Source organism: Carettochelys insculpta, chromosome 1 (assembly GCF_033958435.1).
Source record: "Carettochelys insculpta isolate YL-2023 chromosome 1, ASM3395843v1, whole genome shotgun sequence".
Classification (NCBI taxonomy): Eukaryota; Metazoa; Chordata; order Testudines; family Carettochelyidae; genus Carettochelys; species Carettochelys insculpta.
Genome location: NC_134137.1, coordinates 332670041 through 332697295, shown reverse-complemented (window position 1 = coordinate 332697295; position 27255 = coordinate 332670041). Strand labels below are relative to the sequence as shown.

Below are 27255 nucleotides of genomic sequence, written 5' to 3'. Positions count from 1 at the left end.
ATATTACAACTCCAATAAGATGAAAGAAAAAAAGGGGAAGACAAGGAAGGGGAGAACTATGCACATGGGGGCGGGGGCAGGTATTAGCATCCGTAACAACAAAATATAACGACAGGGGTCTAATAGAAACTATTTACAAACACAAACATACAACTGAGGGGAATATATACAAAGGGGGGGGCCACGTCCTGGGCCCCACACCCTCTAATGTCCAGTGCTGGGGGTGGGCGGCCGTGACCCGCGCCTCGGCCTCAGCCCTTGCCGGGGCTGGCTGGGGGCCGGGCGGACCGGGAGATACAGCCAGCGGGTGTCAGCTGGCCCCAGGTCCCCCTCGGCGGAAGGGCCCTCGGTGGCGGTGTGACGGCGGGTGGAGCAGGCAGGGCGGGCAGAGCGGCGGCCGGTGCGGCATGGAGGGCCAGGTAGTCAGCTATGCGCTCGAACATTCGCATGAAGGACCCCCATGCCTCCTGGCGCCAGGCCAGCGCCCGCTCCTGCAGCAGGAGGCGCCGCTCGTCCACCTGAAGCCGCTGCTCCGCGACCTCCAGCTGCCGACAATGGATGGCCAGCAGCTGGGGGTCCGTCACCGTCCAGGAGGGCAGCTGGCTCTGCCGTCATCCCTGCCGTGGGGCTGGTCGGTGCTCCGCCGAGGGGCTGGCCTGGAGTGATGGCCCCGGTGGGCTCTCCGGGACCACTGACACCTCGCCGGCGCTCTCCGGTCCTTCTGATGGTGCAGCTGCCGTAGACGGGGAGAAGAAGAGGGGAGACAGCCGTTAGTGCGGGCCCCGAGCCGTGGCCCTTGTCCCCCCACCCCTCAGCTGCAGGTTCCCCATCCCCGTCTCCAGGAGATGGTGCTGCTGCTGATGATGGGTGTCCCACCCCCTCCACCTGGGGGAGCCTAGGTTCCGCTCCCCCCATCCCCAGGGATGGGGCATGGCACTGTCGTGCTGGGGGGGCAGGGGCTGATGCACTCCTGTGAGGGATATGCCACTGCTGTCCTTGGGGCCATGGTCATCTGGGCATGTGGAGGGCCCTGGTCATGTCTCTTGTCCCCGCCCCTCAAACCCGGGGGTGCGCACCGGGGAGGGTACATACCTGACGGTCCGCTCCCACGGTCGGGGGACACCCAGTGGGTGGACGCCCAGCTGGAGCTCCTGGATGGCAGGACAATCTGGAGGCCCCCGTCACTCGAGGAGGACTCCCCCTCCTCCTTCTCCGGTGCCCCGGGGGTGGGCTCCTGGGGGGGCCCCCGGGGTGTGGGGCTTACCTCCGGGCCAGACTCCGACTCCGGGGCCTGCTGGGGCTCGTCGGCCAAGGTATCAAGAGTGGCCAGAGGGGAGGAGGTGTGCTGGGGGCCCAGGATGTCCCTGAGCTCCCTGTAAAAGGGGCAAGTGACGGGGGTGGCCCCCGATTGGCCGGCCACATCCCGGGCCCGGGCGTAACCCTGCTGCAGCTCCTTCACTTTACTCCGGACATGATCCGGAGTGCGGGCAGGGTGACCCCAGGCAGCCAGGCCCTCGGCCAGCCGAGCGAACGCATCCGCGTTCCGCCTCTTGCTCCCCATTACCTGGAGCACCACCTCCTCACTCCAGAGCCCCAACAGGTCCCGAAGCTCAGCTTCCGTCCAGGAGGGGCCCCGCTGCCGCTTCCCCGCCTGGCTGCTGGGCTGGGAGCCCTGGCTCCCCTTGGGGGGGTACCCTGGGGGCACTTGGGGGGCTGGAGGGTGGCCATCGTGGCTGGTGGGGGGGTGTGGGCATAGAGGAGTGTGCAGGCCGGCCTCGTGGCTGTGCTGCCGCCTGCACGCGCTCTCAGCTTACTGCACAGGAAGGCAGGGGGCGGGGACCTTTAAGGGGCCGCTGCACGCGGCGACCATCGAGCTCAGGGGCTGGAGACAGCGTCTCTCAACCCCTCAGCTGATGGCCGCCATGGCGGACCCCACTATTTCGATGTTGCGGGACACGCAATGACTACACGTTCCCTACTTCGACATTGAACATCGAAGTAGGGCACTGTTCCCATCCCCTCATGGGGTTAGCGACTTCGATGTCTCGCCACCTAACGTCGATGTCAACTTCGAAATAGCGCCCCACACGTGTAGCCGTGACGGGCGCTATTTCGAAGTTGGTGCCGCTGCTTCGAAGTAGCCGGCATGTGTAGACGCGGCCAGTGTGCGACATTCTGGCCCCATTAAAATCAATAGTTTTGTTACTGTCTTCAGTGAGTCAGCATTTTACTGTTATCTTTACAGGAATTTGCAAATGATTCCTGCAAATATAGTTTTGGATCGGGGGTTGTCTTACAGTTAAATTTAAAAGGAAAGGAAGGGTCTTTCTCATGAAAATAATCCCTTTTTATCTACTGTCTCAAAACAAAGTATATCATGGTTGAAATACATATTTTGGTTCTTGCAAGATTCCAAGTTCTAGCTCTATCCTTCCTGCATGGTGCTGTTCATTTTCAGTTAAAACATCCCTAGAGGGTGAACAAAATGGATCTCTGGGGTAATTGTTGCAGAAGAAAGAATAGCAGTAGTACATTAGGAAACAAAAGCCAGAGAATTAAATGAAACTTAATAACAAACTGTCACATTGTGGAAATATCACTTTTGAGTCCTACAAATAGTCTGATAAATAAAATTTTAAAGATTATTTCTGTGGTGGTGTGCCCAGCTTCTGTTCTTGTTTGTATATAAATATGTTAAACTGTTTGTACTGAAAACAAAATTGATTTCAGCAGGTCTTCAGATTGAATAATCAGGTTGATTTATAGGGCTCACTGTGATGGAGTTGGGGGAGGTGCATGCGAGACTCAGGCTGGATTTAGGTGTGACAGGCAGAGCAGCTCCCAGTGGCTAAGGATGACCCCCTGGGGCTGCAACCTGAGCTGGCAAGTAACACCTCCAACCTGAACAAAGAGCAGGGAGGAGCCAAGCTGGATTTAAATTGGAGGCAGCAGTTAGAAGCTGAGGGGAGAGAGTTGGGAGGCAGCCAGCCTGGCAGGGGGGAGGCTACACCCCAGAGTGGCGCTCCTCGCCCCAGGATGGGTTGGAATGACTGTCTGCTGGCTGTACTGACACCTCTGTGCTGAGCTGTGCCTCTGTCGACTAATAAACTTCCTGTTCTGCCTGCTGAGTGAGAGTCACGCCTGCCCACGGACGGGGTGTAGTGCTTGGGGACCCCTGAACCCCACCACACTAACCATGATCAATTACTTTTCTTTTAAGCACAACTTGTCTAGGTTTACAACCTGAAGCTAGATAAGATGTAGAGAAGGGGAATAGTTTTCACTTTTCAATGAGAACTTGAGAAAAAGTATTTTGATTTTTTTTTTTCAAACTGAAAATGCAGGCGTGATACCTCATTGCTCCTAATTTCTTCTCTAGTCTGAGTGGCTTGACTGGACTACAGCTCTCATGACATTCTGTGATCTCTTTTCATGGTGAAGATACCGCCTGCATCATCGGTCTCTGGCTATGGTATATCATGGGAGATATAGTCTACCTGGTGTGCCAGCCCATTGAAGAGAATGGGGGCTTAGGAAATCAAACTTCAACTCCCATAAGATACCACAACAGGATATTTTAAATGAAATATTGTGTTTCTTTTTTAAGTATTCTATGCATGTTTCCATTCATGAGATGCTCCAACCAGTGCAGCTGAACGATAGAACCCTAATTAGTGATAGAACACTCCAGGGTGAGGGTATGAAAAGGATGTGGTACTCCAGTTAACTCACTTCCTTCCAACTGTGACAAGCAGAAGAGATCAGGAATTGATCCAGGGATCTTCTGACTCTGTACCTTGTTAGCTAGTTAATAATTGTATAACTAGAATTAATAGTTTGTTAAATAGTGTTAATTGAAGTTAGTTGTAAATCTTTGGTTTTGAGATGGTGGAATCAAAGGATTAAAAAGCCTGACTTTAAAAGATGTGTGTAATGTCTGGCAGCATTTCTAGCTCCTGACACACATACCTAGCATTTCTGGATGAGGGACACTCAGTTTCAGAATGCTGTTTGCTCTGCTTTTACACTGTAAGCAAAAAAGGAAACAGAACAGACTGCAAGCAATTTTATTACATAAATCACGATCAGCAAATGCACCCTGAACTGTGAGAGTGAATTCAAGGTTCAAACAAGTATCAGTGACAACCAGCAGCAGTAGGCGTGTCTGCAGGAAAGAAAAACATGCCTTCCAGCTTAGTACCAAAAGTATTAAAGGATCCATAACTGGGAAGGGTCCAATGAAAAAAACTACTCTGGTGTCAGGCTCTGTTCCCAGAGCCAAGCCACTACAAAAGGAAACAGCTGTTGAGGCATAGATGAGTGCTTTGTCCTCATTGGTGTCAGCCACTGTGCAAAGAGCTAGTTCACACGAGAGAGAGATCCATCTGACTGATGAATCTTCAAAGAACCTGTCCTGGGTACATATTCTCATGGTGGACTCAGGAGACGTTTTTCTTCACAACCTCATGTTGAATCCAGATGAGGCAACTCTGAAAGCAACCACTGTGGAACCAATGAGGCAGGGAAAACGTAACAAGTCAATACCCTTTTTCTTTGGGTACTTGGTCCTATAGCATCAGCTACCTCAGTGAGCTGTATGATTATTGTTGGATATCACAGCTGCAGCATTGGCTAGCGAGAAGTTACAAACCAAGCTTAGTGAGTGCATCACAAACTGATAACTCCATAGCAGATGTTAACACTACTGATGTGATGGACGTGTGCTGTAAATGTAATGAAGAGAGTATACTTCTCAATCTCTGTTTGCTAGCACTAGTACTTACCTGTGATGCAGCTACACTGTGATGGGGGCTACTAGTCATAATTCTCTGGCCACAAAAGGAAGAGTATCTACATAGTTGTGTCTTAAAACTAAGAGCAGTCAGACTGGCTGTAAAGTCATATGTGCCTCAAATTGAGGAAAGAATATTTACCATTGCCACAGATAATGCAACAATGTTATTTTATCTAAATGAGCTGGGATTTAATCCATATGTGACCATTTTTCCTAGTCTCGACATACCCCAAGGGTAGCAGTTTTCATTGTTGCCTTTGGGGTAGAGCAGATCAAGCCTCAGCTCCCACCCATTCCTATTCATTGAGGCCTTCCGAAGCCATCTGTGAAGTGGATGGGAAGCCATTGAAGACAAAGTCCTCAAGGTCTCACGAGAGTTACTACCTCTCAGGGCTGGCCCAGTACACACCACCTGGTGGAGCTGGAATTGTATCTAGGCATACTGTGAGGCCAGCAGCACTGAGTGGAAGTGGTGGGGGGAGGAAGGAGAAAGCCAGGGGCCACAAGCAGGAAGATCCTTTAAATCCGCTTTGGTACCAAATGACTGGAAGACGGCCAATATAACACCAATATTTAAAAAAGGCTCTAGAGGAGACCCTGGCAATTATAGACCGATAAGTTTAACATCAGTACCAGGCAAATTAGTAGAAACACTAGTAAAGAATAAAATTGCAAGGCACGTAGAAGAGCACGAATTGTTGGGCAAAAGTCAGCATGGTTTCTGCAAAGGGAAGTCGTGTCTAACTAATGTATTAGAATTCTTTGAAGGGGTTAATAAACACGCGGACAAGGGGCACCCAGTGGACATAATATACCTAGATTTCCAGAAAGCCTTTGACACGGTCCCACACCAAAGGCTTTTATGTAAATTAGGTGGTCATGGGATAGGAGGAAAGATCCTTTCATGGATCGGGAATTGGTTAAAAGACAGAAAACAAAGGGTGGGAATAAATGGTAAATTTTCACAATGGAGGAGGGTAACTAGTGGTGTTCCCCAGGGGTCAGTCCTGGGACCGATCCTGTTCAACTTGTTCATCAATGATCTAGAAAATGAGGTAAGCAGTGAGGTGGCCAAGTTTGCAGATGACACCAAGTTGTTCAGGACAGTCAAAACCAAAAGGGATTGTGAAGAACTACAAAAAGATCTCAGCAAACTGAGTGATTGGGCAGCAAAATGGCAAATGAAATTTAATGTGGGTAAGTGTAAGGTAATGCATGTTGGAAAAAATAACCCAAATTACACGTACTACATGATGGGGTCAAATTTAGCTACGACAGATCAGGAAAGGGATCTTGGAGTTATAGTGGATAGTTCTCTGAAGACATCCACGCAGTGTGCAGCGGCAGTTAGTAAGGCAAATAGGATGTTAGGAATTATTAAAAAAGGGATCGATAATAAGACAAAAGATATCATACTTCCCCTATATAAAACTATGGTACGCCCACATCTTGAGTACTGCGTGCAGATGTGGTCTCCTCACCTCAAAAAAGATATATTGGCATTAGAAAAGGTTCAGAAAAGGGCGACTAAGATGATTAGGGGCTTGGAGCGGGTCCCATATGGGGAGAGGCTAGAGACACTGGGACTTTTCAGTTTGGAAAAGAGGCGATTGAGGGGCGATATGATAGAGGTATATAAAATCATGAATCGTGTGGAGAAAGTGAATATAGAAAAATTATTTACCTTTTCCCATAATACAAGAACTAGGGGACACCAAATGAAATTGATGGGTAGTAGGTTCAAAACTAATAAAAGGAAATTTTTCTTCACACAGCGCACAGTCAACCTGTGGAACTCCTTGCCCGAGGAGGCTGTGGAGGCCAGGACTCTATTAGGGTTTAAAAAAGAGCTTGATAAATTTTTGCGGGTTAGGTCCATAAATGGCTATTAGCCAGGGATAAAGTATGGTGCCCCTAGCCTTCAGAACAAGGGCAAGAGATGGATGGCAGGAGATAAATCACTTGATCATTGTCTTCTGTTCTCCTTCTCTGGGGCACCTGGCATTGGCCACCGTCGGCAGATGGGATGCTGGGCTGGATGGACCTTTGGTCTGACCCAGTATGGCCATTCTTATGTTCTTATGTTCTTATGTTCTCTTTCCCACCCCAGGAGCCAGGCCAGGCTCCATCATCTTCCTTTTCCACCACTATCATTGCCTCTACCAGGTAATGATAGAGGGGAGTCTGGGCCATATTTAAGTGTTTGGCATTGCAAATAAGTTGTGGCAAGTGTTGAAAGTTGCAGTTTACTGGAACAAAATTGTGGCCTGTAATTTTCTTCCAACCTTATTTATACCGTAGTAAAGAACCTTTCTACTGTGAGCTCCATGTTGTGACTGAAATGAATTCAGCTAGTGGACTTCATTTTATTTCCTAGTGCCAAGAGTCCAATCTAACGTATAGTTTGAAAATAAATAATCTTTGCCTTACACACTGAGATGTATTTTGTGGGACATGTAAAATATTCATAGGGTACATCTTTATGTGGCTGTAGTGTTAAACAAAGAAGGAGGAGATCTTATTTTTAATTTTTCAGCATCAGGAAGAAATTGTGATCCTATGAGAACTAAGTCTTTTACTGCCTGTCATTTTAAAATTAGGACATTTTGCATTCTGAATATGAACCCTATAGCGTCAACAAGATGGTTCAGTGTTCATGTGGTCTTAGCACCTGAGCTACATGGGGATTTGCACCTTCACAGATTTTTCATTTTCACTCGGAATACGAGCTTGCAAGTTATTTGAGTCCATATGCCCAGATAACATGAAATGTTAATTTAGGAAAAATGTTATTCCGAAATGCATCATTCTTATTTATTAAAAATCCTGCGTATTTTAGAAATCTAGAAATATAATTTTAGAAATGTAAGCCCCAGCTTGTCAAAGAGATGTTACTAAAGAGTGTATCACCAAACTCCTTGTTTTATGCTGAAACAGAGTGCATGGCTCCCTCTAAATACAGTCAGCTGTACATTATTCTTTGTAGGAATACATAAGCTTTTATTATTTATATCACTGTGCTTTGTTTCTTCTTTCCACGGGTGTGTGTGATGGTGTTTGTAACTTGCACATACTACATCTCTGAAGCTATATTTCTTTGATGCAGAACTATTTTCACAAAATTATTTGAGCACTTTATTACTGCAAAAATGTGTTAATTTATATTTGCTCAGTGGTTTGAGCATTGGCCTCATAAACTCAAAAAGAGTTGTGAGTTCAGTCCTTGAGGGGGCCATTTAGGGATCTGGGACAAAGAAAAGAAAAATCTGTCAAGGATGGTGATACAGGTCCTGCTGTGAGTGCAGGGGTCTAGACTTGTTGACCTCTCAATGTCCCAGTTCTAAGAGATAGGATAGAAATCTGTATTTAAGGCAATAAGATTTAATACAGTAGGTCAGGTTACTTGTTGAAGATTTGGTTGTCTTAATCTTGTTTTTCCTATTATTTAGATGAGATTTAATACCTGATTTTTAATTGTACCTGGATTTCACAATGGGCAGCATTCCAAAGAGCCAACCCCATTCTTTCCTGATAAAGGTCTGAAATCATGTCAAACCCTTTGTCTTTTCTGTCTTCATAGTTTAGTGGCAAAGTGCCCCCTCCAAGTGATCCTGTGTGCAAGATCATAGACTGGATTCTTGCTGTTTGGCGCCAGCTGAACTCCTGCTTATCCCGTTTAGGTGCACCTGAAGCACTCATAGGACCAAAACATTTCTTCTCTTGTCCAGTGGAGCCTGGGCATGGCCAAGTCACAGTGAAGTAAGATTTATATTCCCTGATTGCCAATGTTAAGATGCAGTGAGGTACTAAATATACTTATGAATGGCATTTTGATCATGTTTCCCACATCCAATAAAGTATTTTTTCTGATCCTGGAAATAGAAGTATTATCTTTCACTTGTGGTTGTTAAAATTACAGCCAATAAAATTGTACAGAAGACGTACATTTTCCTACTTGTCCTGAAAATGTCAAAATTGTTTGGTATGTTAAATGAGCGTCCTTTACTTGTAAAAGGACCCCGTGTTCCAGCTCTTTTGAACACGTGTTTGTGATTAATACAAAGGAATAGGGAATTATGTAAAATAGTTGTGAGTGTTAGTTCATAACTCCCTGCATTACCACAATCAATTAATTTTTTTGTGCACCAGTCCAGTTATAGGTCATATTTATACAGAACTCATCCAGCCTGCTTTCCTACGCTCTTGCTAATGCCAATAAGTCCTGACCTTTCTGTCCGCCAGTTCCTGCCTGACCTGGCTTCAATCTCCTCTGCCTAGACCCTGCTGCTGTCTGACATCACTCAATCATTACCTCCAAAGATCAGTTACTTGTGTTTTGTATTCCTTCCACCCTCTTCCATCCCAGAGATGCCCCCAGCCCCACCTGGTCTGGCCCCCAAATATCCAGTGCATCAGTAGCCAAATATGAATTTGCTATGCTATCTGCTTGGAGCCCAGTGGTGTTACTGGCTACATGATGAAACAGTTTTGGCTTTGGGCAGGGGGAATACGGACAAACAATCAGTGTCTGTTGGCCCAGATTAGATTAAACTGTTTTTTATAGACACTGAAATGCCTTAATCTTAACAATATGGTTGTTGCACAGCATCCCAACAGAGGAGAGTTAAAGTTGCTTGGGTACGTTAACTGTGAATTCCCAGCCATAATGTGTTTGGATTTAGGCCAGGTCTATACTAGGGGATCAAAGCGATTTTAGATACAGAATTCCAGCTACGAAAATTGCATAGCTGGAGTCAGCCGATTTCAAATTGATTTTTGCCACCATCCCCACAGCTGAAGTTTGACTCTCCTGTTGACTTCCTTTACTCCTTGCAACTGCGAGTAGTACCAGGATCGACAGCACCGTCACAGTTTGAACCCTGGAAGATTGACTGCCAGTGTGTCAATCTTCCAGTAAGTGTAGACAAGCCCTTATTTTACATGTAGCCTTTACTCTGAATTGACTAGACTTGTAATAAGTAGCTTTGGAATTCTGTAATGTTTTTTACCCTTGACTTTTGTATCTGTACTTTCCACCTTAACTCTTAAGGCATTTTTGTCAGGGGAAAAAAGTAACAATAATATGGCTACAGTGAGTACTTACTTGGATGTATCTTGCTTGACAGTGTGGTAATTAGTAGTGTTGTCATTTAAATGATAATTAAGTTTCACTGATGGCTCACTGTGTGCTATTGTTTCAACCTATGTGACTGAACAAAACCTCAGCAGGGCATCAGTGGCAGAAGTGTTGCAGCCAGAAGTGTTATACCTTTCTGTTTTGAAAGTGACTCATTGGGCTTGGCCAACAGTAGACAAATTAAACAAAGCAGCAGAAATGTAGAGTACAGACTAACACTGCTATCTCTGTTACTATGAGACAATTAGGTCAGTTTAAATATATCTGGTAGGGGTGTGAAAAGTCCACACCTCTGTGTAGTCTAGTCACTGAGAGGTAGCTGTGTTAGTCTGTGTCTTGCCAAAAGAAAAAAGCAGCCCTTTAGTACTTTAACAAAATAATGTATTAGGTGATGAGCTTTTATGGGACAGACCCACTTCTTCAGATCTGGAAATTCTGATAAAAGTAAACTGTCAACGACAAGAATTTAACAGAAAGGGGAAAATATTAAATGAAAGCTGATGAATCAGCTACATAGAACAGAAGATGGGGGCAATGGTGGGGGGGAGACAGGGAAGAAAATTACCTACTGCTAATGTCTGTTAAGTGAGTTGCCTGAGGTCAAAGATAGCAATTACCTTGCTTTTCCCCATCTTTGACATTCATAGTGACCACCTAATTTAATAGACAGTTGCAGTTGGGTAATTTTTCTTCCCCTCTTCCCCCTCTTTTGCCCCCCTCCATCTGTCCTAGGTAGATGATTAATCAGTTTTCATTTCATTTTTCCCTAATAAATCATTTTGTGAGTCTTCAGTGTGCCACAGGACTGCTTTTTTGTTCTGTGTAGTCAAGTTAAGCCTGCTGAAGTCCCTGTCTAGACAACACTAAATGGAAGAATTTTTTTCTGTCATCTGGGCACTAGTCCATACTGAAGTGCGATTGTGGCACAGCTGCAGTGACTTAGATTTTTAAGTGTAGACAAGCCCTTGGGTTCTAGAGAGCAGTACAAGTGAGGGCGTATATACACTGGGGTTTTTTGTTTGTTTTGTTTTTGTTTTTTCCTGAGAATACGCCCAGAGTGTTCACACAACTAAGCAAGATAATTCAGGATAAGAGGCCTTTTCCCTCACAATAATTAGTCCAACTCTGAGGCTGCTTCTACACTCACGCCCTGCTGTTGGAGGTGGCATGATAATCAGCCAGTTGGAAGCAGGCTAATGAGGCACTAACATGCATATTCAGCTTCTCATTAGCAAAATGGCAGCCATGCAGATTTCAAAGTGCAGACTTTGAATTGCGCATTGACAGTTTAGATGGGGGCAGATTTGAAATAAGTGCCACACTTCAACATTCCCTTACTCCCATCTAGTTCTGTGGGAGGCACGTTAGCGCCTCATTAGCCTGCTACTAATTGGCTCATTATCATGCCACCTCTAATGGGAGTGGGCAAGTGTAGAAGCAGCCTGAAACACACCTCCTTTTGCAGTCAAAAAGGATTGTGTATGAACAAAACGCAGCTGCTATTGACTCACGTATAGGCTCCTTTTGCTATGTTGTAGCTGAGATCTGTGGCTGTAACACTCTGCTTTACAATGCTGTGTCTGTGTGAATGCAATTTTCCAACATTACTTATTTAGGCAGTAGAAAATTGAAATAAGTAACTTTGAAAAATCCCCATGTAGACATAGCCTATATTAAGAAGACCCCAATTCCCTGGCTCTTGTTGATTTGCTATGCCCTCGTCCTGAGAATTATGTAGGATCTTCCAAAATGAGTTTTTTTGCTGTGTTTTAGTATGATGTGTAGAGCAGATGTGAAAAGGCCTTTTCTTACTGATTTTTCCCCTTTCTTAACCACCCTCCCCCTTGCGCTATACCTTATGAATAAATATCAGGGTAGGCTCAAGGCTACTGTTTTTTGACATTGTAGAATATAATACAATCTCATGTATTTAGCTGGAGCAGGAAATGCTGAAATAAAAGAGAAATACAGGGATTGACTTAGGCCGACATACACAATTTAATTATTTTAATTAACTTGGGGAGGATATTATATGGCTGCCACCTCTCATAAACTGTATATTTGACTGGGTACAATGTTGGTTTTACAGGGTTTGTATCATACAGCTGCTAACTAAAATAGACAATCTTCAGCCTACCCCAAAGTGCTGCTAACTTCTTCATCCTGTCACACTCCTTCCCACCCACCCCACTCCCCATGCAGGGATGGTACATAGGGTATCAAGGGGGACCTGCATACATAAGGAATTAATATCCCTCTTTTCTTTATAGGCTCAAGTTCCCCAGCAAAGTCCCAGGTCTCATTTACCTCTGGGAGCTGACACTTTGTTGCCTTTATCTGCACTATAGTGTAGCTGATGTTTGCAACAAACAAACATTCCTATATTATCTCTTAACCTCATTTCCCATTTCTACCTTTTTAACCAGTTGTGTTTCTACAGTGCTGTGAGGAAGGCAAAAATAGAACCACAGTGTTGCAAGTGTGGCCCACTTACGAAAAATTCTTCTGTGATCCCAAAAACAGATAACTGATCAGACCACAGCACCCTTCAAGCACAGCTTAGTATACGCCAACCACAGGGAAGGAAGGCAAAGTTGTCCATAAAAGCATTATGGCTCTTAAAACCCCGGCAGAATTTTAAAGGAGGAGGAGGAGGAGCATAATAGCAAACTTTCTTCTTCATTCCCTCCCCCAGTTCTAGGCTAGCCACAGGAAGGCAGAGAAGGTCCCTCCTTCATGCATGTTCTTCAGTGTCATCAACATTGGAGAAGCCCTCAGATCTTCTTCCTCACTTTCATCTGAGTGTTTGGGTATCATATGTTTTTAGTCTGACCAAATATCATCCCTCTGCCTTATGCTGAATGGGGAAGAAAGGGCATTTCTGACCTCAAATGAAGGAAGGATATCAAACTTGTATGGAAACCAAGTATTTTAGTTAAATTGTTAACAAAATAAAAAATGCGAGCCATCGGATTAAGTCCACTTCCTCTTTCAGTCAGTCAGGCTAGTAAAAGATGTCAGTTTCTAATAAAAGGCATAACAAAAGTTTCTTAAAAAAATTTCTAACAGGGTGTAAAATCCTTTTTTCCTATCTTTTTTGGAAGTCCTCTTTAATAAATAAAATATGCATAAATCATGTTTGGTAACTTGTTCTGATGCTAAATTTTTCTTTATGCTTCAAGGTGGCTGTCCAAGTTATGGAACACTGTCATTGCTCCCAGAGTTCAAAAAGCAATACTTTCCAGAGCCTCTGTAAGGAGACCCTCTGCACGGGGACAAACGGCAGCTGAAAAAAATCCTACTCAAGGCCAACAGACAGTGGTTAAAGCAGCTCTCAGTATCTTGCTAAACAAAGCTGTTCTGCATGGCTGTCCTCTTCCACGAACAGGTAACAGTGAACAGGCTCAGCTGGAAAACAGTCAGCTGTACACTAGAATTTCTTAATCAGGATTAGCATTGTTTAATTAAATTGTTTTAATAAATGTAGGCAGGACCTAGTCTTCATGTAGCACTTCTTCACCCAAAGCACTTTGCAAAAGTGGTTGATATATAATATATTAACTCTACAAGAGTGATTAAAAAAAATCTTGTGAGTAAGAGTTTGATCACACTGAATGAAATAGTAATGAGAAAACCTAGAGCTCATGTTTGTTCTGTCCTAACTGCATATCAGTACTGTGGCTTCAATGTGTTATTGGCATTTCTTTCAAATGCGTGTTAATATTGTTTCAGATTTGGATAGGTATATAGCAGACTTTAAGGGAGGAAATTTTCCCTTATCCATGGTTTCAAGCTACAAAAATTGTAGTAAGAAAAGAGGAGAAAATGCTTCCTGGAGAAAGGTGAACACCAGTCCTCGTAAGAAGTCAAGCCATTCATCTTCCCAGTCATGGAATAAACAGGACACAAATACGGGAGGTAAGGCTTGTTGTTTTTGATCATCGAAAACATGTCAGTCCAGCAGTTGGGTAACCTAGGTTAGTTGAGTGGGACTGCAGCAGTGGTCTCCCTTCATAGAATCTTAGAGCTGGAAGAGATCTGAGGAGGTCATCAAGTATAGCCCCCTGTCTCAAAGCAGGACCAAACCTAACAGAGGCTAAGTCTACACTACAAAATAAAGTCAAATTTAATAAAGTTAAGTTTTTAACACCAGATTTTATAAAGTTGAAATTGAGTGTCCTCTAATATTCAGAAAGTCAACTTAGCACGTCTCCATTGCCTTACATACATTCAACTGTGTGAGCAATGCATTGTGAGTACCTATCCCACAGTGCCTGTTGCATTCTGGGTTTTTGTGCCAATGGCTTCTGAGAAAAAATGCACCACAAGTGCCTGTGGATGTTTGATGTCATCATCCCAGAGTGCACAGCATCCTCTCCCACCCCTTCTGGAAAAGAAACAGCCAGCCCAACTGATTTTGTGCCATTTTTGGGCTGTTTTCCCAAAGCCTGCCCTGTCTTACGCTGCTGCATGGTGCTAGCATGGATCCTCAACAGCTTGTAGCCGTTGTGCAGTATGATGATGCCAAATGGAACTACGAAGGGCGCGATCCATAGTCTACGTAGACTGAAAGATGCCTGCTACTACTACTACAGTATGTTATAGCCACTTCCCAAGATGTTGTGCAGTATTTATTTAGACAAAGGCAGTGGGACAATGAGATGGATGGGAGTGATTCAGATGATAACATTGAAGAACCGGAGACCAGAAATGCAGAGCTGCTGGCTGCCCTGGATCCATTGCTTACAGTGGAGCACTGTCTCTGGAGAAATGAAACCAGCACACACTGGTGGGTCTACATCGTTTTCAATTTCTAGGATGACCAGCAGTGGCTGCAGAACTTCCACATACATAAGACCACTTTCATGGAACTTTGTGATTTGTTCTACCCCACCCTGAAGCACAGCAATACCAGAATGAGACCTGCTTTGATAATGAGGGAGTAGCAAGTGAGTGGCAATTGCTCTGTGGAAGTTTGTAATACCTGACAGCTACTGGTCAGTGAGAAATGAATTTGGGGTAGGCAGATCTACGGTGGGGGCTACAGTGATGGAGGTAGCCAATGCAATCTGTTGCCATTTGATGCAGACAACCGTGACTCTGGGAAATGTCCAGCACATAGTGAATGGCTTTGCTGCCATGGAGTTTCCTAACTGCAGTGGGGCAATGGATGGAATGCACATCCTCATCAAGGCCCCAGACCACCTAGACTCAGAATACATAAACTGCAAGGGGTACTTATCTTGGATGTTGCAGGTGTTGATGGATGACAAAAGTCGTTTCACTGACATCTGTGTGGGATGGTTGGGAAAGGTGCACAACGCATACATCTTTAGAAATTCAGGTCTGTACAGAAAGCTCCTGGATGGGAAAATCCAAGACTGGTGATGTAGAGATGCCCATAGTGATACTGGGCGACCCTGCTTACCCTCTGCTCCCTTGGTTCATGAAGCCATACATAGGCACCCTGGCCCACAGCAAAGGAGCACTTCAACTACAGGCTGAGCAAGGACAGAATGGTGATGGAATGTGCCTTTGGCCATTTAAAAGCCAGATTTAGGTGCCTTTTGAGTCATTTGGACCTTTCCCAAACCAACATCCCCCCCATGGATGCAATATTCTGTATTCTTCATAATATTTGTGAATCAAAGGGTGATAATTTCATATCAGACTGGCAGCAGAGGCAGATGCAATGAGCAGGGCTTATACACAGCTGGATGCAGTGGTAGTTCACCAGTGCAAATGCAGAAGCAATGGCAGAGAGGCTTTGAAAAATAGTTTTATGAATGAGCAAACAGCCACATGATTCTGCGGCATTTAACTGTTGTAATACCACTCTCACCTCCTGCAATGGTGTGTGCTTGACCTCTATGAAACGAGTTCCAATTGCACACAACCAATAAATGACACAATGTTTTCACAAAAAACATACTTTTTGTTTGTGTGTGGGGGGACTTAAGGGGTAGGAAAAAGAAGGGAATCCTGGTATCTTGTGTGGTGGAATGTGAGCCCTTTGCAGTGTGGAGAGGTCCTGTGTGTGGAGTGAGAGACTGTCCTTGCCCTCCCTCTACCCCCACATTTGGGGACCCGGATGTGGTCGAGGGGAGTCAAGTTATATCGAAGTGTGGCCGGGCAACATGGTGTGGAGTCCATCTAATGAGTACTGTATTGTGTCCCTCTGCAGCTCCAGTATAGAACACAGGATCTCGGTTTACTCCCTGACAGCTGTCAGGAACTCTGCCTAGTCCTCTTTCCTGTACTCAGGCATGCTTTGGTGACCCTGCAGGATGCTCTGTCACCATTGCTGTGTCCACTTTTGGTTAGCATTGACTCTGGCTCTCTCCCTATCAGCCTTCTCCAGCTGCTGCAGGATAGGGTCCTGTTTAGATCTTTTTGTTTCATCGTAGCAATCTTTTCTCCCCCATTGATGCTGCCTGCTGAAAACAGTGAAGGTCAGATTTACATACAATTTTTAAATTTGACCCAGAGTTCTTACCCATAGAATGAATGGGTCTCTGTTTGACAATCACTGCAACTTCTGTTTTCCAAGGCCACTTTTGGCTTCTTAAGAATGACAGTGAATCAACCTCTGCAGAACAGAAGGTATTACTTATCCAGACCATTTCATCGCAGACATGGTAAGATCTTGGTGGCTTACGAATTGGGAAGAGTGGTATTTGAAATAAAGCCTGATTAACTGGACATGCTGGTGTCCGGGAGCAGGATCCACAGAGCCTGGCAGCTGCGTGGTGTTGAGGGTTTGATCTTGCTAGCTGCATGGCAGAGCTGGGGGGCAGGGGCGGGCTAGGTCATACTTGTAAACTGTAAAGCATGGAAAAAAATTTTTGACAGCTCCTTATCAGTCCTGTGCAGGGAAAAGGCCAGCAGCCTGATGGGAGGGGAGAAGGCCAAGAGAGCCTTCCAGCCTCATGGAGTGGGGAGATGGAGAGTCCACCAGGAGGGTGATCCAGATAAATTTAAATGGACAGAGAGCAAAGCGAAAAACTGTAATCAAAATTACCATGCTGCTTCTAGATTTCAAAAAGGGACATCAGCCTCCTAAGAATAACAGACTGGGAAAAAGAAAATATTCTTAAACTGTGTGAGCATAGGTCTGGAAAATTTGCCAGAATATTGTCTGGCACCATGGTAATAGGTGACTTACTGTTTGCCTGGCATGGGAAGGTGTGCTCTCATGGAAACCACAATAAGTCATGATGCCTCAAAAATCTTGTGCAAAAACTATGTACCTGGCTGAGCCCTTTATGGAGATCTCCAAAAAGGCTAAGTTCACCAACCCCAGAAACATTAACATGCTGTTCTAAGGAGCATAGATCCACCGTACCCGCCACCGACTACTTGTAGCAGTTTCAAAAATGTGCTCCACAGAAGTAAACCTATACCTAAACTCAACTGCAACTTGCTTGTAGCATTCATCTTCATTGGGTACCTGCTGATGACTGACTGCATCCACCTCCAGCCCCCCTTCTCGGCTCCCACTGGAGTCCTATGTCCTCTATAGTTCCAGCTAAGATCAGGGAGCGTGGTTGAGTCCTTCCCAAGAATGGTGTCCAGCTGCTCGTAGTACTGACTTGTCTTAGGAGTTGACCCAGATCGCCCATTGGCTTCTCACAGTTTATGATAGGTCTGCCAGACCTCCTTTATTTTCACCGGACATTGATGAGTGTCTCAGAAATAACTTTTGCGATGATGCCCCATAAATCTTTTCATGAATGTGCTCAGTTTGCTTGCTAACTTGTAGTCTGCTCAGCACTGATTCCTCTCCCCAAACAGAAATGAGATCCAGGACCTTGTTCTGGCCCCATGCAGGAGCTCTCTTACGACCCTGAGAACTCAGATCAGAAGAATTCTGAGTACTCATGATGGCTAGATGTGATGGATAGCTCCTGAGGTGCATGCCTGAGGTGTGCTATCCATGCTGGTCAAAAAGACAAGGAATTCAAATTCCCAGGATTGCAGTTACCCACATCCTGTGCACCTGGAGAGCAGCAGAAGTGAAAGTGGCCAGTTGTGGAATACCTGTGAGACACCTCTGGAAACCAATAAAATTGATATCAATAAATGCTGTTTCCACACTAGCATTAATTCAGCCTCTTAAATTCGAACTTGCCATTATGCTGCATTGGCTAATCAGTACAAGAATGTTGACCTTAGCGCTCCTTAAAATTGACCTACTGGTATTTGCAGTGAAAACAGTCACGTTTTAAAAATTGAGCTGTCTGCCATAAAATTGACTTTATGCTATAGTGTAGACATAACCTAAATCATCCCAGCCAAGATTTTTTCAAGCCAGGACTTAAAAACCTCTGCAGATGAAGTGCATCTTAGTGGAGGTGGGGGCAAGATAGTCTCCTGGGATAGGGTAGTTTTGTTAACTATGCTTGTGTACCTAGAATTTGTGGGGTTTGACAGTTGAACCTTAGCAGTGGTTTGGTTGGATGCAGAAGGAGCACATGGCTCTCACAGTCAATGTTGTGTGCAGTCAGCACAAACCTCATTTCACGTGCCCTTGCTTTACGTGCATGTCACTTTAGTAATATCAGTAGGGGCGGAAAAAAGTACAAAAATGGGAACCAGATGAATCTGGTAACCATAGACATGGACAACAGTAAACAAAATGTCTCACAGGCCACACACACAGAACCTTGGTAGGCTGCATGTGGCCCCCATCAATGACATAAAATGTTGAATGACATAGTAAGGAAATCAGTTGCATAACCTCATTGTTTTGCGTGCTCTCTGTGTGTGTGTGTGTGTGTGTGTGTGTGTGTGCGTGCGCGCACACACAACAATAGTGTAAATGGTCCTAATGTAAATAATAAAAATGAGGCATACTTTCTCATTTTGTTTGCCAGCTAAATGAAATCAAGCCAGTTTAGTACTTGGATGGAAGTCCTCCAAAGAAGAAGATATGTACTGTAGTAAATGATATTGGAGATGCAGTTGGTGGTGCTCTTTCCTCTACCTCACAGATATCAGATGGGCAAAATTCTCTGCATTTTTAATTTCAGGGTTTTTTTCTAAAGTTTCTTCAAATTCTAGAATTCATATAGGAAAAGACATTTTCATTTAGAGGCTCTAAGAGGTTGTTGTTATAGTTTAAAGTATGCTGTTTGGTAGATGCTTCATACTTTGTATAACTGATTTGATGTAGCTACCACAGTGTGAGAAATATAATTAAAAAGTGGCATTTATAATGCATGTCAACTAAAGATCATAAATCGACAATGTGCTGGTAGATTATCAAAGGGTGGTGTTATCCATATCTCAAATCAACTACTTCTGGAACGGAAAATAGCTGTCTTTAAACATCACACAGGGAGGATACTGGCAGGTTCTGCGACCAAGATTGATTTAGGTTCCTTGAATTCTGACATAGCCCATAGCAAGCCCCTGAACATCATCCCTTAAACCCCACCATCCAATTCCTAGAAATAACTGTGCCTGACTGTTGAAGCCGCTGAGGTGTCCTCTAGCTCTGCATCTTCCTGACCAGACCTGAAAACACTAAAAAAAGCACTTAAAAAAAAAACCACTTATGCATCTGATGAAGCGGGTCTTTTCCCATGACAGCTTATGCTCCAAAATATCTGTTAGTCTATAAGGTACCACAGGACTTCTTGTTGTTTTTGAAAATACAGATTAGCTCGGCTACCCCTCAGATGAAAAAAAGCAGACCTCAGCCTCCCCCATTTTTCAAACAAAATGCTGCATGGAGATGATCGAATACATGACAGCTGTACTACAACAGATGACTGCAGAGACTATTGACATTAACTCTAGTTTCCACCCTATCTCACTATGTCTCAGACTCATTGTGTCTTGCACACTCTGTCCAGATGGATGGGAGAAGTAGAACACAGAATTTCCGAAGGGTAAGGTGGTCTCAAAGAGAACAAATTACAGACTATGAAGAACTGTAACGATATCACAAAAATTAAGACCAAGCTAATTTATATAGATAGTAACTTATAACTTGAGAGTTGTCTCTGAGGAATAGGGAAAAGTAAAACCTCTGAATTTATCCCTAAGCTGCTCTGTTGTTGGATGTGCTCCTTGATTTCTTTTTTGATGTAGGGCGGGCACACCAGGGTCATGGCCTTACCCACTAGATTCATGTTGTCAACCCAGAGTATTAATTGTGACGTTCCCGTTCCCAAAGTTTAGTTAGTTTTTTATCTGATCCAGTTCCCTCCTTTGGATGTCACGTGTATATTTTTGGATAATTTAAACGATTCATATCAGTGATTTCATGGAACTAATGTGTTTCTCTCTCCACCATATTTTATAATTTTTTTAATTCCTTTTCTGTCTCTTCCTGTTACTTTTCCATGCTGGAAATGTCCTTCTCACTCATGTAGAATATATAGCGGGAAGCAACATCCTACTCTTGGGTTGTATAAATTTTTCTACTTAGATATGTAAGGACTATATGCTATTCAGGAAAACTTGCAATTTCTCACTTATTCTCAAAGCAACTTTGAATTAATTTGTTCCATATATTTTAACAACAATGGGTCCAGTAGTTAAATATCTCATCTGAAATATAAATGGTTTTAATACCCCAATTAAAAGAAAAATCAGTCCTTATTGCCATCCTCAGGGAGATGCCTCTGACTGAACTTGAAGCTTGTAAACTGAGTAGATGATGACATGAACACAGGTCAGGGTCTCATTTGACGGTTTTTGTTAAAAATCCAGGGAAATACAACCTAGAAAGGGCTAGTATAAGGTGGGTGCATAACTGGTTGGATAACCTTTCCTAGAGAGTAATTATTAATGGTTCATAATCGTGCTGAAAGGGTAGAATGAGTGGGGTTCCTCAAAGATCAGTTCTGGGACTAGTTCTGTTAAATATTTTCATCAGCGGTTTAGATAATGGCAAAGATAGTATACTTATAAAATTTGTGGATGATACCCAGATGAAGGGGGTTGCAAGTTCTATAGAGGATAGGTTTATAGTTCAAAATGATCTAGATAAACTGGAGAAATGATCTGAAGTAAATAAGATGAAATGCAATAAGGATAAATGCAAACTACACCACTTATGAAGGAACAATCAGTTTCACATCTAAAATAGTGGGAAATGACTGGTTAGGAAGGAATACTGCAGAAAGGGATATAGGGATCCAGAAGCTAAATATGAGTCAACAGTGTGACACTTGCTGTAAAAAAATCTTTCTGGGATGCATTAACAGGAGTGTTACAAGAACATCACTTCTTGAGAAATAACTCTTCCAGTCTAATCTGCACTGATTAGGCCTCAGCTGTAGTACTGTGTCCAGTTCTGAGTGCCACATTTCAAGAAAGATACGGACAAATTGGAGAAGGTCCAGAGAAGAGCAACAAAATTATTCAAGTTCTAGAAAGCATGACCTATGAGGAAAGACTGAAAGAATTTGGTTTAATTTGTTTGGAAAAGTACCTAAAAGGTTGTTAGAGTAGGAGGGAGAAATATTATTCCCATAATTTCTGATGATAAGACAAGAAGCAGTGGGCTCAAATTTCAGCAAGGGAGGTTTAGGATAGATATTAGGAAAAACTTCTTAACTGTTAGGATCCTTAAGCACTGGAATAAATTGCCTACAGGTGTTGGGGAATCTGTCTTTAGGAGCAGATTAGACAAACACCCATCAGTGATGGTCTAGATGGTGCTTGGTCCTGCCATGAGTGCAGAGGACTGGACATGGTAACCTCTCAATATTTCTTAGACTGTTCTTATTCTGTGATATGGTAATCGGTGTTATTCTTTGTATCCAAGAATCTTTTTTGCACTCTTGATAATATAAATCAAGAATAGACATTTGAAGAAAAACTGAGATAAAGTTGCACAGTGGATTTCTTTTAGTAGCCTTTGAGTTCAAATGCCCACTCTTTTAAGAAGCAATGATGAATTGGTTGGCTTATTTCTATTTGTGAGGACTAGTACTTGTGCTGGTAGTCACAGTGTTGGCAAAAACTGGCAGGGAAAAAGCTACATAAGCTAGGCCTGCTTAAGAAAGTGGTAGATCCTGGCCCCCTACTCAGGCCCATTTGTGGCATTGTAATAGTGCTCAGGTGCTTTAAAGTTACCTTGACAAGACACAGGGAATGCTGTACTCTGATGGAAAGCAATTAAGAATGTGTTTTGCCTATTTATTACACCTTTTAAAATGAAAACAATAAATTATGCTGAGTACTAACAAATTGTAACTCCTCTCACTCTCTTGTGCAGGTATGAAAACAAAGAACGTGTTGCAACAAAAGAGCAACAAAATGGCTTCTCTTATCAGAAAGTAAGTTGTTTTTTTTACTGTCGCACTTAGCAAAGAGTACCGATACTACTGGTCACTGATGTAAGTAAAGAGTTTATGTTGGATTTGGTTATTTTCAGTTTTAGGGCTGAAGAAGTTTTATAGGACTTTTAGTTTTAATGGGATGGGGGGTGTTTCTAGGATTCTAATTTTGTTTTAGAACCATATTTCAGAAGCTGAACCCTTATCACAGAGTATATTCTTTGAGATATTATTGGAACTTTCAAGTACTTGGGGAATATTATATAAACCTCCTCTTACCGTGGCTTGTAAAAAGCAGAAGGCTATCTTTTAATCCATTGGTGTACAAAGAAGGTCCTCCAGCTATTTCAGCCCACTCAGTTTAAATCTGAACTTTCTATAAAATGTGCATTTCAGTCTAAATTATATAGAATGTCCTCAAGTAGCTAATGAGGAAATGGTCCAACAGAACTGCACTTTGTGCTACTTCATGAGAGAGACAACTCCAGATCTGAAATGCACAGCTTTGCAGAGCACAACACCCTTCATGCTTCTATAGGTAGCTCCTTTTAGTTGAAGTAGTTGGGAATAGTTCCAAAAAACGAATGTGGAGAATAGCTGCAGCGCTGAATTGGGGTAGCCAAAAGAGAGGAACTCTTCTGCTGACTGGCATTTATACTTGCCACAAAGAAGCATCCTTCGCTGAAACAATGGAGAGTAGATTAAATGGCATAGAAGAGGGTCTATTACAAAGCAACAGAATGAAGGACTGATAGCTACTGATGCATAATCTGGATGCTATTCCCATTTCCTTTGTTAGGGCATTCCAGTAGGGAAATGACAGAGATGATAGTGAAGTTATGAAACCTTTGTGCAAGGAGGATGCTATTCCTCAGGGCCCTGAGAGAGAGAGAGAGAGTGTGTAAATATATTAATTATGTACCATAGCACACTTTCATTTGCCCTTTCTCTGGTTTTGTTTTCATAGCTCTTCAGAAAATGAGAAGCTAAAAGTGTTAAATCGGGAGCAAAAGCTGTCCCTCGGTTCTGATGACGAAGGAGATTTTGTGCAAGAACTTCAAAGTATGTGTTCCAGCAAATCAGAGTCTGATATAAGCAAGGTAAACCATGGTGGTTTAAATAATTTACATCTCAGTCATATAAAGTTATTTAATCCATAATACATGTTAGATTTTTAAAATATTCTTTTATTAACTGGGGATGTTCTAAAATAGGTTGGCTAATCAGCTATATATTTTAGAGAGTTTGCTCAAGGACTCCTCCTAAACAGTAAGAGCTAGGACCACCAAATTCGGTATACAGCTTCCTCTTATCATAGCTTAAAGTGATATGAAGGTTTGGTTGTGCCAGGAAAACAGGATGTGACTGGAAAGGGATTATTGCTCACAAAAGCAAACAGAGACAGAAGCACCAAATCAAGTACAGTCCTCAAAAATGGCATAACTGAGCAAACTTTGGAAGAGACTGAACCAAGATGAGCCAGAAAAATAGGATGAATCAGGAATAGGATTGCTTTAGACTAAACTTTACAGAAAAGAGACAAAATGGAAAAATTTGGAGTAGTGCTCTGTTTTAGCAAAGCTAAATTTATGCTTAAAGTTTGCAAACTAAAAGAAAATGTTACTGGAAACAAAATTGGCTAATAGCCATATTTTTGTTAAAACATAGCAAATGATAAGAGTTTATCTGGGTGAAGGAAAAAATACGCTTGATGGAATTCCCATTTAAAACTATTAAAATAGTTAAATGAACAAATTTTAAAAATCCCTTTCTTAAGAAAACCAAAACAAAAATTAACTTCATAAAAATAATACTGTATCTTTGAAAAATATAATCATTTAAATCATGTACATTTATTTTCCTTTTATTTCAACAAAATAAAATAGGACCTGAGCAATAAAGGGTAAATCTGCTAGTATATTATATGTATGATTTATTTTATTTTTTTCAAGTTAAACATAGGCTTTGTCTACACTAGAGGGTTTTGTCGACAAAACCCAGGGAGCATCCAGATTCCCAAGGTGTTCTGTCGACAGTACATCGATAGAAAACCAACAGAATGTAGCACATTTGGCGACAGCATTCTGCTGTTCCCCTGTGAGGAAGAACACCTGTGTCAACAGAAAGCTGGTCTGGACATTCCAGTGACCCTTCGTCAAAAAGACTTCCATGACTCTGGGCAACCCTGTCTGCTGTGTTTCCGGTTGGCAGTTTTGTCCAGAGAACAGCCAGGCAGTCCAGCTGCTCTCTGTCAATAGAGCAGATCGCTGTTTTGATCTGCTTGGCAGTCTGGTAGCAATCTGTCGACAGTTTTGTCAGAAGATATCTTACGACAGAAGCTTCCGTCGGCAGACCACTGTAGTGCAGACATAACCATGTCCTATCATGCACTCAGGAATTTGCAGTAGAAGCTGAAATGTGTTGATTCATAACTTCAGTGAAGCTACCATTCTGTCAGATACTCTGTTTCAATGCAGTGTTACTATCCACATCATATTTTGTATTGCTTTCACCATTACAAGTGATTTGGATCAGGTGTGTCTTCACTGCTTCCATTTCGTAGCCTAATAGCAATATAATTTTTCCTGATGCATATTGTACACGTACTTTTCTTACCATAATCCCATTCTGTCTAATTAAACCCCAGAATAGCTCCCAAAATAATTCCCTTGTTGTTTAAACCTTTCCATCTTTTTTTTTTGTTTTATTGCACATTTAGTGTGAACTTAGATACCAACAAACTTTTAATCAAGCAGTAATTACTGTGTGGAGCTTTATAATCCTGGTTTACGTAATTCCCTGAGAAATTAGCTTTTAGAAGCTGTGTGCTGAGTCAGGTGCACTGAAGCTGCACCAGCTTATCCCTTTGCACTTTAGCAGAGATTCGCTCTAAAGCCGTGTCTGGATTAGGGAACATAGATTGTTTAAAAGCATGGTAGCGAAACTAATTAATTTTAACTAACATTTCAAAGCATTTGTGTAGATAGGGTTTAACTTCTTCAAAATGTATTTATTGGTTGTGGCAGTCCTAAAAGGTATGATTTAGGCAAGGGCAGTTGGTGTCATTGGTACTATACTTCCGAGCCAGAAGAGGGAAAAACAGGATGAAAAATATTTAAATAAATTAGATGCATTAAAGTTGGCAGGGCCTGATGAAATTCATCGTAGGATTCTTAAGGACTAAAGCAATGTTGGGATTGTTAGCACTTACCTTCAAAAACTCATGAAGAATCAGTAAGGTCCTAGAAGAATTGGAGGATAGCATACTTATATGGTGCCAGCCTTTAAAAAGGTGAACACAGAGGATCTGGGCAGTTATAGACTAGTCATCTTAACTTCAATCCTTGCCCCAACCCCCTGCTGCCCAGGTCCAAATCCCTACAAGTCCCAGCTCAACTGCACCCTCCCACCCCCTCTGCTGCCCTAACCCATCCCAGGTTTAAACTGCCCCACTCCTAGGGCCCCAACCCAAGCCCTTCCCAACTTGCGGGAAATTCAAGGTACGGAAGGGTTTGGTGTAATCGAGGGATGACAGGATAAGGGTATTTCCGACTTACGACCAAATCAAGTTACGACCAGGTATTTGGAACGTAACCTGTTCATCAGTCAGGGACTATCTGTACATCTCAAATTGAATCCAAGTCAACAGGGTGACAGTGTGATGCAGGAGTGTTGTATGTAAGAAATGTTAGTAATTTTTTCCTCTGCTCAGTGCTGGTGAGGCCTCAGCTAGAGGTCAATGTCTGGTTTTGGGTGCCACACTTTTAAGAAGGATGTGGACAAACAAGAGAATCCAAAGTAAAGCAATAAAATGGATAAAAAGCTTAGAAAGCCTGACCTATGAGGAAAGGTTAAAAAAACTAGGCATGTTTCATCATGAGAGAAGAAAACTGAGTGAAAACACGGTAAGCATGAAAATATGTTAAGGACTCTTTTAAAGAGGATGGTCATCATGTCTGTATCCAGTGAAAGTAAAACAAATTTAATCCTCAGCAAGGAAAATTTAGGTTAGTTATAAGGAAACTTTCTAACTGCAAAGACTGTTAAGTACTGGAATAGGGTATCAAGGTATGTTGTAGAATCCTCGCCATTGGAGGTGTTCAGGAACAAGTCAGAGATTTTCTAAGTATACCTTGCCTTGCCTCAGAGGGCAAGGGCATGGCGGGGAGGATTGACTAGTTGATTTGTGGAAAGTCCTTTCCAGCCATCCAGACTGTGATTCTGTAAAATTAAATTGAATCTGGCTCCTCCCTTTTTTTCCCCCTTGGATAAAGTTAGGGTTTATTAATCCTTTACTTGAAGTTTAAATACAACTCCCATAATTTCCCAGGCAAAATAGAATGTGAATGGATACCGAGAATCTTCAAAATAAAACACAAAGGACTTCCAGGACACTGATTTCTTTTTTTCAGATTGCTGATTCTAAGGATGAGCTGGTGGTGTTAAGAAGCTCTCAAATTGATCCTGTGTTTTCAGCAAACAGTACTAATCCAAGTAAATCAATCTCACAAAAGGTATGGGATATACAATGTTTTTGATAAGAATGCAAAAATACCTGTGTACAAACTATTTTGAAGATATTCTAAATCTCATTACAAATCTGTTATAGTTCTTGGTGGAAATCAGAATGATTAAAATGCCTTGGCTGCTCTATTGATTAAACAGGATATTTATTGCCAGAATGGTAAAGTGATATGGTTAAGAATGCATTGGAAACATACGTCTGATACAGTGGGCCCAGTTTCTTTCTAATATGTGACCGTCAAAGTTATTGGTGATTAAGCCAGGTATGTGTTTGGCCATTTGTGGTTTTCATATTTACATGGTGACATATACAGGTAAATGTAGATAGTCATGATACTAGTTAGTTTCATCAAAATTAGTTCAATATTAATTAGTTTCATCAACCTTTTCTGAAATATGGACTTCTTAGCATTCAACATTTTCATAGTAGCCTTCCAAGCTAAAGTTATTAAATAAACTGAAGTAGTTAAAATTCCCTTTACCTCTTGACACTAATTTCGTTA

At 42.7% G+C, this 27255-nt stretch overlaps 1 protein-coding gene across 3 annotated transcripts in view; it reads left to right on the top strand.

The window, feature by feature from the left end:
- The window catches only part of CTTNBP2 (cortactin binding protein 2), a 171494-nt gene that overhangs the window by 132893 nt on the left and 11346 nt on the right, over positions 1-27255 (top strand). For all 3 annotated transcript variants that reach the window (XM_075014950.1, XM_075014941.1, XM_075014960.1), the window contains exons 17-22: positions 8376-8554; positions 13115-13320; positions 13665-13850; positions 22168-22228; positions 23196-23328; positions 26641-26742. In XM_075014950.1, coding sequence (XP_074871051.1) covers positions 8376-8554; positions 13115-13320; positions 13665-13850; positions 22168-22228; positions 23196-23328; positions 26641-26742 — 867 coding nt within the window. The remainder of the gene's footprint in view (positions 1-8375; positions 8555-13114; positions 13321-13664; positions 13851-22167; positions 22229-23195; positions 23329-26640; positions 26743-27255) is intronic.